We start from the raw sequence: 16294 nt of genomic DNA on the forward strand, positions 1-16294 counted from the left end.
GTAAAGGACCATCTATTTTATTTCATTGTTCTGTGTGTCTGTCCTTATGTTAATGTCACCCTGTCTTGGTTACTAGAGCTTTACAGTCAGTGTTAATCAGGTAATAGAAGTTCTTTATCTTTGGTCTTCGTAAGATTTTGTTTATTTATTTATTTATTGTCAGAGAGAGAGAGCAAGCGAGAGAGCACACATGTGGGCATGTGTGCCCATAAGTAGGGGGAGTGGCAGGCAGAGGGAGAAACAGACTCCCCACCAGGTGAGGGGCCTGATGTGGGACTCAATCCATGGACCCCGGGTTCATGACCTGAGCCGAAGGCAGAGGCCACCTAGGTATCCCTGGTCGTCTTTTCACACATTGTGTCCTAGAATTTTAATCAGGGTTCCTCTATAGATAATCTGAGGACAATGGACAATTTAAGACTACCAAATCTTTCCTTTCAAACATGGTGTTTTTATTTAAGTCTTTTGTAATTTCCCTCAGGAATATTTTATAGTTCTCAGCATACAAGCCTGGCACATATTTCATCCAGCATAACCCCAAGTAGGTCATGTTTTTGGATGCCGTAGTAAATAGTATTTTCTTTATAATTTTCTTTTCCATTTGTCACTTTTATATAGAAATGCACTTAATTTTTATATAATAATACTATATTTGTGGCCTTTTCACACTTACCCATTATTTCTGAAAGCTTTTTGGTAAATTCCTTGGGATCCTCTATCTTGCATGTTCCTTGTGCACTCAAAGTGGTTGTGTACTTCTTAGATGTTGGGTGGAATGTTCATAAATACCAGATCAAATTGTTTGGTAGTGTTATTGATGGGTTCTGTATTTTTTCCAATCTGTAATGTCAAATACTTTTTTTTTTTTTTTTTCTTGCGCTGGCTTGGACCTCAGGTGTGACCATGAATAGAAGTACAGAAAGCAAACATCTTGCACTGATCCCACCTTTAGGGAAAATCATTCAGTCTTTCACCATTAAGTATGATGTTAGCTATGGGGTTTTAATAGAAACTCTTTATGGGGTTGAGAAAATGCCCTTCTATTCCTACTTTGCCAGGAGTTTTTGTCATGAATAGATACTGAGTTCTCTCAGATTTTTTCTGCATCTGTTGAGGTGATCATACAATTTTTTACCTTTATGCTCTTCATACGGTGAAGTTACGTGGTTGATGGTGTGATGTTAATCCAGCCTCGTCTTCCTAGGATAAATCTTGGTTATGATGTGTTGTGGTTTTTAGAATATGCTGGATTCGATTTGCTAATATTTCATGAAGAGCTTCCACATTTACGTTCATCAGGAATATAGGACTGTGGTTTTACAAAATGAGTTGAGAAGTGCTGCCTCCTCTTTCTCTGTTTGCTGAAAGAGTTGGTGTAAGATATCTATCCGTGACACCAGTATTATATTACACCATCTCTGTTATGGTGTAAGATATATATTGTTCTTCTCTAAAACTTCTCTAGTTCACCAGTGAAGGCATCTGGGCTTGAGGTTTTCTTTGGTACAAAATTTTTAATTATAAATTTAACTTTAACATTTAAAAGACTATAAATGGGGCACCTGGGTGGCTCAGTGGGTTAAAGCCTCTGCCTTCGGCTCGGGTCATGGTCCCAGGGTCCTGGGATCAAGCCCTGCATCGGGCTCTCTGCTCAGTGGGGAACCTGCTTCCTCTCTCTCTCTCTCTCTCTCTGCCTGCTTCTCTGCCTACTTGTGATCTCTGTCTGTCAAATAAATAAATAAAATCTTTTTCAAAAATAAATAAATAAAATAAAAGACTATTAAGATGTTTTATTTCTTCTTGCGTCAGTTTTGGTAATTTTTCAGGGAACGATCCATTTCATGTAAGTTATCCGGTTTACTGGTATAGTTTTGTTCATAATATTTTGTTATCTTTCAAGTATCTGTAGGATGTGTAGTGATACTTTCTTTGTCATTTCCGATCTTAGAACTTGTGGATTCTCTCTTTTTTCTTCTTGATCATTCTGGCTGGAGGCTAGTCAATTTTAATGATTTTTTTTTTATTAAGACCTAGCTTTTGCTTGCCTTACTTTTTCTCTTTTCCCCCTCTGATTTAAGTTTTATTACTCTTTGTTTTTACTGTTTACCAACTTCTACTTACTTTGGGTTTTATTCACTCTTCTTGGGGTAGGGAAGTTACGTCATTGATTTATTCTGTTGTGGTTGCAGGAAATGCATCATACAATTTCTGTTAAGTTTATACAATGATTTTCTTTATCCCTAGTAATATTTCATGTCCTACTAAAGTTTCCTTTGTCTGATTTGAACTTAGTCACACAAGCTTTCTTTTGATTAATGTTTTCATGTTTGATCTTTTTTCTATGCTTTTACTATTAACCTGTTTTTTGTTACTATACTTAAGTTGCATTTCTTATAAACAGCTATGCTTTCCTTCATTGTCCAATCTGACAATCTTCTTTTTAAGTGGAACGTTAGGTCTTTTACATTGAGTATAATTATGGATAAAGTTGGGTTTAAGTCTGCCAACTAACTTACTGTTTGTTTCCTACTTGTGTTACCTGGTTTGGGTTATTTTTTTCCTGCTTCATTTGATTATTTTTTATGATCTTATTTTACCTCCCCAATTGTCTTGTTATCTGTAACTCTTTGTATTATTTTTTCAGTGATTACTTAGAGTTCACAATCACCATCTTTAATTTATTACACTGTACCTTCAAATAATATTATACTACTTCTCATACAATGGAAGAATCTTCCAATACACTTATTTTCTCTCTCTAGTCCTTTGTGTATCGTTATTCATTTTATTCCTAGATATGTTCTAATGGTACAGTACATTGTTACTATTTTTGCTTTCTTCTTTCACCTTAGAAAAATATGGAATGCCTCTCAAATTTGCATGTCATCCTTGTGCACGGCCAAGCTAATCTTCCGTGTACTGTTCCAGTTTTAGTATACGTGCTGCCAAAGCAAGCGCTACTATTTTTGCTTTTAAATAGTCAATGATCTTCTTGGGAAATTAAAAATGAGAAAAATAGCATTTTATTTTTATATATTTACCATTTCTGGTGTTGTTTATTCTTTTGTGCACATCCAGGTTTCTGTCCGGCACCATTTTCTTTCAGTCTATATCATCTCCCTTAACATTTCTTACAGTGTGGGCATGCTGACCATTCATTCATCTGAGGGGGAAAAAAACAAAACTCAACCTCATTTTTTTGAAAGACATTTTTCTTGGGTATAAAACTGTACATTGGCAATTTTGGATTTATTTGTTTGTTTCTCTCTCTCTCTGTCTCTCAGAACTGGCCTGCTTTATTTTTGACAGGAGGTCCCTAGTTAGTCTTATTTTTCTTCCCCTGCACAGAACAAGCCTTCTCTTCTCTGGCTTTTAAGATTGCCTTTTTATTCTTCTTTTCAGCAATTTGTTGAAGTTTATTGGTGTTCTGTGTTTAGCCTATTTGTAATTTGTTGAGTTTCTTGGAGTTTCGTGTTTATAACCCTTACCAAATTTGGAATATTTCTCCCCTGTTTCTTCAGATCAACTCCTTGCCCCTCTTCAGGACCAGCATTAGACCTCCTGGTACCATTCCGTAGGTTGCCGAGGCTTTAGTAACATTCTTCCTATTCAGACAGTTTCTATGATTGGGTCTGTGAATTCACTGATCTTTATTCTTTTGCAGTGTCTAATCTGGTGTTAAGCCAGTTGAGGGAATTATTTTTTTTCCATTTCTGACATTGTATTTCAAGCTCCAGAATTCCATTTGCTTCTTCTTTGTAGCTTCCATTTCTCTCCTCATTGTGTTTATATTTTTCTTTAAATCCTTGAGCAGGCTTATAATAGCTGTTGACATCGTCATCAACTAATCCCATTATCTCTTGTCATTTCTAGTTCTGTTTTTATTAACTTATCTCCCCCCACCCCACCCCCCCCGATTATCCTATTTTTTGCAGTCATTTTTGTAGCTGAGACATTTTCGTAGAGGACGTTGTTTTTGCCTGTACATTTAGATGATGATGGGAATGTTTCCAAATACCTGCTTTTGAAATGCTATCACTATAGCATGAGCTTCTTTCAAGAAGTGATTTTTTGCCCAGTATTAGAACATCAACTAGATCATGTGTTTGTTTTTTCAAAAATGTCTGCAAGGTAGCGTACTACTGATAGCCATCTGCCATCAGAGAACAGGGCAGCTAATGTGGAACATTTAACTTTTCAAAAGAAAATTGCATAACTCGTCTTTAAGCCTAAAACTCTTAAATACTTTGCCACCAAACCAACAAGCCTTTCTTTGGTCCTGAGTGCTGCAGTTTTCTTCTTGTAGGCCAGAGGCTTACCTTACCAGCGTCCTCTGCTGACGGGTTTTCCCATCAGGAGTAGAACTGAATACAAACTTGATTCAGACGTTGTATTTTTAATGAGACTGATGCGCTACTTACCGTGTCAGCAGTAATTGGTATTTTCAGATCCAGAATTCTATTTGATTCTTCTTTATGTCTTCTCTTTCTCTCCTTAACTTTGTTTGTATTCTTCTTTAGCTACCTAAACACAGGCCTCAGTCACTGACGATGTGTCCCTTGCGGTCCTTCTTCCTTTCACCGCAGCCTTGCTGGCTTCTCTCTGTGCCTGGAATATGCCACATTCACATCCGCCTCCGGGCCTTTGCACTGCTCTTCTCTCTGCCAAGAGGCTTCAGAGTCTCTCATCTTTGGCACCTGCCTCTTAATCTCAGCGCCACCTCTTCCAGGAAGCCCTCCCTGTCCATCTGTCTCCAGGACCCATTCCCCGTTCCCACACCCTGTTTCCTCTCATAGTCCTGCTTGGCAGTGCTTGAAAGTATTTTGTTTTGTTTAGTTTTGCTTTTTGTCTATTTCCTTCATTTCAGTAGAATGTCAGGCCTTTGAGAGCAAGGGTTTTGTCTTCTTATCGCCATGCCCCCCACCCAGCACCTAGAACGGTCCTGACGTCATGAAACGTACATGGGCGCCAGCAGTCGGACTGAAGTGTTCTCCTGGCCCTGCCTGGCGCTTCCGTGGCCACTTGCTGCGTCTCCCACCAGGCCCGATTGCCCCCATGGTCTCCATCCGGGAGTGGTCTCCAGCTCATCTCGTCAGTGTCGCCCGCTTTGCTTTCCCTTTGGTCATTTGTGAACTTGCTGTGTCTCTCCCGGGAGGCTGGTCCCAGCTGATGCTGCCGCACGTTCGTCCCAGCGCCTTACCCTGGCCTTGCCCGGAGCAGAGAGATGCGTAGGAAATACTTGTTAAATTAGTGCTTGAAGAGACAGTATAATTTAGTTGGCTGCTGGTTCAGGAAGCAGAAATCCTAATTAGAATTGTGTGCGCCTGTTTGCCTCCGACTTCTCCCCCCCGCCCCCCCAGTCCCTGTGCCAGCGCCCCCTCCCCCGACCTCTGACTGTGCCGGCTGGAATTAATGAGGTCATGTTACATGTACTTAGGAGAAGGTGCTGGGTAAATACAGGTGATGGCATTGTTGTTGTTTGTTGTAATTATGTTCTGGGTCCTGTGTTGCATAATGAGCTCCATAATGCCTCAAAGAGCGTTTTAGGAATTAACTATCAGATGATTGTAAAACACTTTGCAAGTTTGTCACGTTGGGCGGATGGAACCAACGCTCAAGCCCGTTGAACTGGAAGAGGCAAGGAGACGGGTTTGCAGGATTTGGTGTGTTCTCTGGCCTCCACCAGGCAATTCCCTAATTGAGCTGCCGAGGTCGGAGGCTTGTGACATTCAGAATGAGACCCAACAATACTTGTGTGGGGTTTAATGGCCCTGGGAATCATTAATGAGACAAAAAGCCATGATTTCCCCTGGATTAACATACAGGTTGGGGTTCGGCACGCCGAGATTCATTGTTTTGGTCTCCAGCCCAAAATGCTAGAGTCATTATATTGTCATGTGGTAATTAGCTGTTCCTTTAATACAAGTAATAAAAATTAAGCCTAAGAGCGACTTCAGCAATGCCTTTTACATAATCCAAAACAATATTCAAATGCTGGAGGCGTCTAGTCGTTCAACTGTACCGTAGTAAAGTTTGAAGTTTAATACATAGAGATGTTTGAACATTGAGTTCATTCTTTATTCTGTGACCAGTTTTGCTACTTAGGCATTAACCTTTAATAGTGTTAAATTAAATATACATGCCTAATGAATAATTATGAGATTGCCAGAATTTTCATTTACAATGTAATGCTTTGAAATTTTGTCTAAAGGTCTAGTTCCCATTCACTTGATAATGTGCATGTTATTTTTTATATGTCACTGAGTTCCTGGCTGAATCGAACGAGGGAAGCTATTTTTTATTCGAAGCAGACACAGTGGGTCCTGGCCTTTTAAAAGGAATGGACTAGAAAAGTTGTCGCCAGAAATTTTTGGGACGGAGAGGGCAGGATACTTGCTTAGCTCTTTAAAAATATAATTTGTACGGGCAGCTGTCTGGAAAGCCTCCATGCGCAAACGTTAATAGAATTTTATCCAAGTGCAGTGGTTCTTCTCAATCCTTCCCTGACCTCAGTGTCAAGTTCAGATGGGTGTTCTAGATGAAGAGGGCCCTGGGCGGACTGTCTCTGTCCTTCAGGCCTTTTGACCCGCGTGGGACCACTGGGAGACAGAAGGGTGAAAAAGGCAGGTGTTGGAGGTGGGGAGGTAGGAAAGTACCCTGGAGATGCGTGAAATGAAAGAAAAAAAAAAAAGGACAAAAAACACAGCACCTGGAATGTTCTGAGGAATTCTGCCTCTGGGTTACCACTACCCCCTACTTATAAGGACCCGTCTCCCCAGAATAGCTTTTGAAATCTAATTTAATGTAAATATTTTAATGCTGATTAAAATAATAATGCAGAGCCACAAATGAGAAAGTGACATAGTCATAAACTGTGTAGACACCCGGGATAAATGCCCCCCTCCGGCCCCAGGGGTCGCATGACAGCCAGTGCTGTGTTAAAGCCCCGCAAGCAGGTCCGCCACTGCACTGGACATTCCCCAGGGCCGGCGTCTTTGTAAACTCTGCGGAGACGCTGGCATCTCGCAGGGCTCCTGGCTCCTGGCGGACTGGCCGACTCAGGCATGGGACATCTCCCCTCGCTTCCAGGAACCGAGGGTGGTCTGAAAAATTAATGACTCTGGTATTTGAAAATCAAGTGCGCTCTTGAATATATGCCCTTGTTGATGCTCGGGGCCCGGTGTTTAGCATTCCTGCCGCAGAGACTAAATCTTCGCAGCCACCTCACAAGTGAGACTGGCGTCCATACCAGAAATATCTCCAGTAATCTCCTCTAAGCCCAGCGGACTGGGTTATTCCACGCGGGCCGGCCGAGAATTCTAGGGGAGGCACTCGCCCGGTGCCCAGCAGGTGGACCAGAGACGCACCTTTCTGGCAGCGGAGGAAAGAATGAAGAGCATCAGCTTCTCCCCACCGTGCGCTGAGTTAGCAATAGAGTCAAAAGGCCAAGAGTCAGTATTGCAAGTTCCGTTCTGCAGTCTGGAATTTGAGGGGAGAATCCAGTTTTGTGTAGGTCCGTCTGATCGCAGATCACACACCGAGTTGGCCCGCGGGACGTCATGCGACCCGTGCAGGTGCGGTTTCCCGCATCCGCACTGTGACCCGGGGAGTCTCGCCCCTGCAGCTGGGCGGCCCGCCACGGAGCCGGGAAACCCTGGCCAAGCCACTGTGCTCCCAGGAGCTTTAGTCCCACCTGTGAGACAGGAACACAACACGCCGTCACAACCCCTCCCTGGGATGGTGGGGAAGCTCCAGTGAGAAAACGTCCTTCAGGGTGTCCGTGACAGCAAGACACTGTCAGGGCATCAGTGGTACTTCCAGCCTCCCAAGCATTATAGGAGACTTGAGGCTTCTGATGCCTCCCCTTGCCTCTGCCACGTGTGTCCCCTTCCTGTCCATCAGCTCGAGGACCCAGAAATCCTCCGAGTGTTGCACCATGCCAGAGCTGTGGGCAGATCCCAGTGCACCCGTGGCCACTGCCACACCACAACCACAAACTGTGGCCCTGGAGGCTGGGGCTGCGTGCCCATCCTTTGTAGGCTGCAGAGAAGCATCCCTGGCCTGTCACCTGGGGCTCTGCAGGGGCCAGAGAAGCCTCGGGGGAGCCAGGGGAGGCTGACCTCCTGGGCCCTGCCATTGGCCTGCTCCGGGCCATGAACGTGGCTGGTCTGTGCCCGGAGTTGGGTGACGTGCATTGTCCTGTCCCGTAGATCCCGTGCCTGCCCTGGACCTCGGGCAGCAGCTCCAGCTCAAAGTGCAGCGTCTGCACGACATTGAAACAGAGAACCAGAAACTTCGGGAAACTCTGGAAGAGTACAACAAGGAATTTGCCGAAGTGAAAAATCAAGGTGGGTGCCAGACGGTTCTGTGCTTTACTTTCTCTTGTCTTCACCTTGTTTGTTGTTGCTGTTCCCCTCTGCCTCTAGCTGCCTCCCCACGCTCTCCGGACGAGCTCTAACTGGATTCCACGTCAGGAAGTCAGGGTGGGACCCAAATCAGATTCGTTAGAGAGAGATGATAAGAGTAATAACACGAAGCCGTTTAGAAGCAAAACTTCTCCCGAGCACGGTGACGACACCTGCTCTTGCAGCCCCAGGACGGGCCTGCCCAGGAGTCTTTGCAGTTCTTCCTAGATCATCGTGGGATGGGGTCAGCCTTTCAGAAGGCTGATGGGCTGCCTGTGGGCGACACCTGTCAGAGAGCCAGCGCGTGATCACAGGGCCGGAGCCTGTAAGTCCTTTGATAATGGCCGCTGCTCCACATCCCCTAGTCCTTCCGAGTTGAATGAAAGAGAACTGGCCCGGCTGCCCAGCCGGCGACCCACCGAGGCCGGGAGGGCAGAGGTCGCCCAGCTCTTCCTGTCGGGGAAGAACAGAGGGGTCTCTGCGGCATCTTGAATCCAGATGTGGTCACCGTGTGCGGGAGCCTGCAGGCTTGCCTGTCACGGGGACAGAGCGCAGCCCCATGTCGCAGCCGCTGCCAGTCGTTCTGCCAGCGCCACCTGAAACGTCACCCGTGTGTTCTGGTTTAGGCCTGTGGGCGAGGAAGGAGCTGGGAGCCAGGGGCTGCTGGCCTTTTGGGTGACTTTGGGGGAGCAGCCCTTTCTCCAATCTGTTCCGTGCACTGGAGAACAATCACTTAGATCTTTAAAGTATCCTTGGCTTTGAGACCATTGGAGACAGGCTTCGAGAGGCGTCCTGAGGACCCCCTTTCCCCTGTATCGGGGGGAGTACACCTCAGTCTGGCTCCACAGGGACCAGTAAGTCTTTGGGGTGCGTCGGGACAGCTTTGTCCTGCTTCACAGTGAGGCACTGGACACAGCGGGCTGGGATCTAGGTTAGAGAAGGGGCCGCCTTCCCCCCACACTCCAGGTGAGAGAGAACCCGGGAATGCACGCATCCGGCTTCCTAGCAGCACTGCCCAGGAGGAGGGGGCTGCCTTTCTCCCTCCCGTGACCTCTGACGTCTCATTTTGACAGACCCGCTAGTCCTGTTTTTTATGGATGGATTTTTTTGTTGTTGTTGGAGGAGGTGCAGGTGGGCCCTGGGCCCTGTATGGTCTCCCTCGGCGACCGGGCTCGCTTGGCTCCCCCAGGGCCAGCGGCCCCGCGAGGAACCGTTACCGTATGGGATGTCCTCCCCAAAGGCCCCATCTGATGGGCTTTTTTCAGTGAGATACCCTAGTCCCCAGACTTCAGAACAAGGCTCCGGAGGCAGACAGACCTGTTTGAGACCCTCCAGGGCCACTTTTTAGCTCTGAGACCTTAAACAAGTGATTGAGGGACCTCACTTCGTGAAAATCCTCTCTTTCTTGGGTGGGAGGCCTCACATCGTAACCACTAAGGATTGCGGTGGGCTTTCTTGAGATGCTGGGGGGCTCTTTAGCGCACTTTTCCTGGCACTCAGTAAATATCAGAGGATCTTACTGCCCATGGCTGTTTTTTCTAGAAATTCTCACCGTTCCTTATTTATTAATATCTTTACAAAATGACGATTTCCGCTCCTTTCTTCCCAGTACATGATGGTTTTGACTTGGAAAGGTGGGGTGCACATGACATGTGTTTACGTCACAGCCGTAGTGTAGATGGATGCAAAGTTAGAGCAGAAGGGGCCTCTTTATCATGTGCTAGAACTTTCCCCGCCATTTAAAGCTGAGCACATTGGCGCCCAGGCGCGCCTATAGAGCAGAGCACTGCGGTTCTCTCTGTGCGGCCAGTCTCCTCCCCCTTCACGGGCTCACAGGGAGGGGCTCCAGCTGGCACCCCCCGCCCGGGGAATGTCCCGGACCCAGGCCGGCCTGCAGGAGGAGGACCAGAGGCTCCAGGACGAGCCAGCCCCGGCTTAGTCTCGGCTGGCCAGCAAGCAGCCCGGGCGGGGTGGGGATGGCAAAGAGATGCCGTCAGACAGAGTGGGAGCCCCCCGGCTGGTGCCCCGGCCTCCCCTGGGGGGAGCATGGCTGTGTCACTCTGAGAAACCCCGCCGGAGTGAGCACTGAGGTCCACGGGCAGCACAGATAATTCCCACCAGTGGTGAGAGGCAGAAATGCTCCACAGTGACATGGACCTGGACTTACAGAGCGTGCGTGTGTTTTCGGAGCTGACCTGTGGTGTCTACTTGGGTCCGCTCCTGCCCAGCTTTGTCCCTGTCACTGTGGCTCTACAGCGACGTGTGTGCTTAGCCATGAGGCTCACACAGTATTTCTTTCAGGCCCCAAACAGCCAGCCCCAAAGGCAGAAAGACCCCCTTTCTCCTTTCAGATGCCCTGACGGGGTCATTGGTTTTAATTTCCTCTCTCTGTCTCTCTGTCTCTCTAAGGAGAACCCAGAGGTTTCCACTGAATGAAAGTGGAAGGTTCTACGGAGAGCCCTTCAGGTTCCAATTCATGAAAAGGGCCCATTTCTTCTCTTCGTGGAAGAGCCTTTGGCTTTTCTCCCCTAAGCCATGCGGGTACTAACCGCCCGCGCATGGGCTCCGGCCTTGCCCCGCACGTCTGTGCAGCTGGGGCTGTAAAAGCCGCATGTGGGTCACAACCTGAAGGACCGAGGGCCCCGAAGCAAGTTCTGACTTGGGCGAAGACCTGGCAGCCAGTGTTGTCGCATGAGCCTGGAGCCCCGTTGTCACAAGCGCCATCCGGGCCTCCCCCAGTCAGCCTGCCTAGGCTCCCCCATTCATTCGTGCCTTGGCCCTTTCTCGGCCTCGCCTTCTACGAGACGGATCACGCGCAGCAGGTGCAGCTCCCCGAGAGCTCTGCTCTGCTCGGAGCTGGGACCTCAGTGCCTGCCAGGGACGGTCCGGCACAGAGGGTGGGGTGGGGGTGTCTGTGGAGGGAGCAGGCGGAATAGGCCTGCCCTCGAGCCACCCACGGGTCTGAGTCAGGGCGCTGCCCTGTCCATTACGTCTGCTTTGGCGTTCCCATTGGGTTCATTAAAACAAGGGCTAGAAGTACGCATTCAGTGGTGGTGGGGCCCAGGCTTTCTGGGGCCAGCCCTGCCCCACGAGGGGCTCTGAGCACTGAGCCCCGCAGAGCTCCTCCGTCACCCAGCCCTCTGCCCACACCCCTGGCACTCACTCTCCCAGAGATCTGGCTCCTCCAGGAGTCCCCTGCTCCGCACACACAGCTCCCAGTTCCGGGGTGCGTCCCTTAGACGTGCACCGTGCCTGCTTAGCACACCACGTCCCCCACGGTACCCCGTCACTTGTGAACCCACAGGACCGCAGCATGGGGCCAGGCACGTCTCTAGACTCACCTGACTTTGGCCAGGACGCCTTCTTCCAGAACGCACACACGCTTATGAACTGTTATGAACTGTGAGAAAGTACTTAAACTGCACAAAAACACGATTCATCTTCCCTCAGTAGAGGACTAATTTAAAGCTTATCAATAAGATGATATTCTGTATGACCACTGATTCCCCCCCCCACTTTTTTGTAAGTCGTATTGAAGAAACCGTAACTCTTCTTCCCAGCAAAATCCATTGATCCTCCGCAGCCTAAATGTTTAAAGTTCAATTTAACATTTAGAGAGTAAAAGGTCTCCGAAGGGACTCGTAACCATTGATTTTGTGTCAAGGTTGAGGAGCTAAAGTTTAGAACAGCGATCCTACCAGGTCGCAGAAGGCTTGTGTGTGTAGCCGCACAGAATCTGCGCCGCTCACTCCCATATGTTTCTGTTTCTGCAGAGGTTACGATAAAAGCACTTAAAGAAAAAATCCGAGAATATGAACAGACTCTGAAGAACCAAGCGGAGACTATAGCTCTCGAAAAGGAACAGAAGTTACAAAATGATTTTGCGGAAAAGGAGAGGTGAGTGTCTGGTGGGGTCTGCACGCACTGACACGATGTTCTTAGCCCTGAACTTGACTCTGCGAGGAGCCTTCGGAGCAAGCTCGGGAGACCAGCCCAGATGGCGAGCCACACTCCGCGCGGCTCTCGCCAAAATTTTGTTTGAAAAGTCAAGGTGTCCCTTACTCTGTCATCTGGGAGATTACCTTGAGGGCCGTGCTTTGTTACTTACCAGAGGGTGGAGTCAGGTAGTCAAGTGTGTCTGTCAAGGCCACGTGGGTCCAAGGCTTGAGCACAAAGCGTGTGCGCTTGGCGTGCACTGATGTGAGCTGAGATGACAGGGTGTGGCCTTGTGCCCTCTCTGGGGACGCCCTAGACGCACGCTGAAATCCTGCCACCTGCCGAAATGAATGCAGATATTTAACATCAGCCACAAATCTTGGGGTTTTTGTTTTTTGGGGGGCTTTTTTGGGTTTTTGGCCTCTTTTCTGTACCTCGCCACACTCCATATATCAAGCAGCCAATGTCAGTAAAATCTGTTACAGATAGAGAAACAAGGCTTCAGATTCGGGACCTGCCCTGCTCTCCCGGCCAGCCTGGTCCCAGAGGTGGGACCAGAGCCCAGGTCAGCACTCCAGCCTCGGCCTCCCCCGTGGTCTCACGTAGCCTCCCAGAGTCCTCGCTGCAGGACCAAAGCAGGTCCTGTACAGTGTGGGAGAGCAGGGCTGGGTACTGCCCCCAGGGGAAAAGGGAGCCCCACAGGGTCAGGGCTCCTAGAACAGCACTTGACGCCCAGAGCAGTTTCTCACCATGTTACTGATACTACCTAGGGTGAGGGTTTGGGGAGGCAAGCCATCAGAATGCCGGCCAGAGAGGAATGTGTAGGTAGAGCCGGGCCATCGCCAGCTGGAACATGGCACAGCCATTAAAATAATAACAGTGTAGAATTTGAAGTAAGACCAGCGATATATCTAGCATGACACAGAGTGGAAAATGCAGGATAGACAATTACATACAGCGTGATTACCGCTACACAGAGCAAAGTCATGCATCTGAAAATGGTGAGAGTAAGTTCATCAGGGAATCTGATATTATTAAATTGGCTTTTCAAACTAGGTAAAAGAATTAATTATATTTAAAGATGCAAATACCAGACTGACCACTCGGGAGAGAAGATAAAGCTAGATGATGTTTTTTTTAATGTCATTCTTTACACCAAGAAATTGAAAGCAATCTAGGCTTTAAACATTAATAATTCAATTGTGTACATACCAGAAGAAAACTTGGGCAAGTATTCTGTTTTAAGTAATTTTGGAGTAGGTATTTCTTTCTGATCATAATTGAAAACTGATTATTTAAAAATAAATAACAATAAACATTGTAAAAGCATCAAAAAACTGAGAAGACGTTTTCCAACCACATAAGGGCCCTCACAGATTAGTAGGAAAAAACGAGAGCTATGAAGTGGACGCCGGAGATACGCAGACAGTTCTTATGAAGAGAAGCAAATGCTCAGCTTTACTCAGCAGGAAAATTCAGTTTAATTTTATCTAGTGTTGGCGCAGGAAAACAAACACTCACATACTGTTGGCAAGAGTTTAAATTAGTGAGTTTTTTTTGGTTACTGGGAAGTTTCTCAATATCTATCAGAACAACAATAATAAAAAAAAAAAAATCACACGTACTCTTTGACCATTCTAACTCCTCTGCTAGAACTTCCTCCAGCAGATTCACTGTCACAATTACGCAACAATGTCTACATAATGATCACTGCAGAATTGTTTAGTAGGAAGAGGCAGTAAACAATCCAACAGTCCGCAGAGGCTGGTTACGTTAATAATTTAATAAGAATGAGGGGGAGCCACGTATGCTGGTGTAGAACATTTCCAAAGTAAGGAAGTAAGTGAAAAAGTGGGCAAGCCGCGTGTGCTGTGATCCCTTTCACACTGAAAGGGACAGGGAATGTCTATTACACTGTTGTATATTACGTGTGAGTTTATAGTATACTTGAGCTGGTGGGTTTTTGTTTTTTTTTTTTAACTCAGAACCTGTAATAGTTTTATAATTGGAATATGTGAAAACGTGAGCAATCCCTTCTCCATAAGGGATGGAAATTTGAGCAATTTTTTTAAACGATGTAATTTCTACTTTTTTGTATTCCCAGGTTTGTTAGTCTGAGAGCGTGTGTTTTCTTCATATGATGTAAAAATAATAAACTTATTTTTAGACATTTTCTGCAGATGAGGAGGAAGGAATGCTATTTATTGACCAGGGAATTCATCTGGAGATCAGGGGAAATGTAAATCCGGGGACGCTGGGTTCAAACACTGACAATCGCGCATTAGGTATTATGGTCACATGTACATTCCATTATAACAGACGTGGAGCAGCTGTCACATCTATTAGCACATCCTTTATCCCAACAAATTCCTTCATTGTGTCAGCAAAATGTAAATGTATCATTCTTCTTGGGGAACTTCGGAAAACAATGAGTGCGTGATGATGATTTTTATTTTTATTTTTTTAAATATCTGGCACGTGAAGAGCAAGTTACATTTAAGATGCCCGGCTGTGGCCATCAGCCTGCATCAGGTCCCGCGGGATGCACGCTCCACCTTGTGTCGCATGTGGGTACAGAGTCTGGGCGCTGAAGATTGGGGAGCAGCCACGTGACGCTCGTGGCGCCCCCAGCGGTAGCCCCATCATGCACCCAGGGCCATTGGCATGGATTGCCACAAAGACTGTTGGCCGCCGAGCTCCAAAGCACATAGGACGTTCACGTTGGGGAATAAGATGACCAAGTTGGCTTTATTCTCTTCCTTTCTAGAAAGCTGCAGGAGACGCAGATGTCTACCACCTCAAAGCTGGAGGAAGCGGAACACAAAGTTCAAAGTCTGCAGACAGGTGGGACGTTCTGCATCCTAGTCAAGTCCATTCGGGGAAGACGGAAGTGGGGGGCTTTGGGCTGTGCCCTTGTCCCCCGACTCCCCCTTCCACACCCCCATCCCTGTCCCAGGCCCCCTGGACGAGTGAAGGCGCCCACGCTCCTCAGACCCCTCCCCCCAGCCTCTCGACCTTGACCTCATTCTTACCCACCCTGAGTGGGTCACGTCCAGGTGGGAGGGTCTGTTCCTTTCCCATCCCTTCCACACACCGCCCTTTCTTTCTGCTCTTTTTCCAACAAACACATCTAAATCGCCCAACTGTCAAGGACCGATGTCTCATTTGGAACCAAGAGGGGGAAAAACAAAACAAAAAAAAACAACACTTCCTCCCGTCTTAAGCACAGTACTAGTAGAACTTTAAAATTTAAGATGCCCGAAAAGGTTGTTCTGGAGTTTTTATCGTTTCTTTATGCTTTTTTTTTTCTTCTCCTCCTTTCTCTTTCTCTTTCTCTTTCTCTTTCTCTTTCTCTTTCTCTTTCTTTTCTTCCCCTGAAAGGGAAACTGCGTCATATACTTAATTTGAACGTGGGGGGGAAAACATCAGAAGACCTCATAATCCGAGGGAGTACCTCATGCCAGAGTGTGAGAACATAACCACAGCACATTTCCAGACACGTGAATGAGACCCCCCAAGATCTCAAGACACCTTAAAAACTCACTAGGAAATCCATACAAAGAGATAAACGGTCCAGTAGAACGAGGGGCCAGAGATGCAAACAGGTGGTCTGAGGGGGGACACGCACGTGGCCGGTACATGCATGAAAAAATATTAACAATTCTTAACAGGCAAGAGGATGCTCATTAAATCAGGGGAAAGATTGTTTTGCCTGTCATACTGTCAGAAGAATTTTCTTTAATTGATAATATGCAGTGTTGGTGAGAGTATAAGAAAATAGTCACACTCCTGGTATTGCTGGGAACGTAAGTTGCCTCCTGGGGAGCCAGCCCGCTGGCTTTTGTCTTTCCAGCATGTCTCGGCTCCTTACCCCAGGACCTTGGCTCCTGAGGGTCCTCAGGTGCCCAGCATTTGGCCGGCTTCGTGCAAGAGCTTGCTGTTACTGCCTGTGT

General features: G+C 47.1%; 1 protein-coding gene and 1 non-coding gene across 3 annotated transcripts in view; one reads left to right on the forward strand and one right to left on the reverse strand.

The window, feature by feature from the left end:
- Nucleotides 1–16294, forward strand: part of CUX1 (cut like homeobox 1) — a 351017-nt gene that overhangs the window by 198500 nt on the left and 136223 nt on the right. For both annotated transcript variants that reach the window (XM_059414613.1, XM_059414614.1), the window contains exons 5-7: nucleotides 8211–8348; nucleotides 12179–12302; nucleotides 15109–15185. In XM_059414613.1, the coding sequence (XP_059270596.1) occupies nucleotides 8211–8348; nucleotides 12179–12302; nucleotides 15109–15185 (339 nt within the window). The remainder of the gene's footprint in view (nucleotides 1–8210; nucleotides 8349–12178; nucleotides 12303–15108; nucleotides 15186–16294) is intronic.
- On the reverse strand, nucleotides 2853–2958 carry LOC132027336 (U6 spliceosomal RNA). The gene has a single exon (XR_009407125.1). It is a non-coding gene; the product is annotated as a U6 spliceosomal RNA (small nuclear RNA).

Source organism: Mustela nigripes, chromosome 11 (genome assembly GCF_022355385.1).
Source record: "Mustela nigripes isolate SB6536 chromosome 11, MUSNIG.SB6536, whole genome shotgun sequence".
Classification (NCBI taxonomy): Eukaryota; Metazoa; Chordata; class Mammalia; order Carnivora; family Mustelidae; genus Mustela; species Mustela nigripes.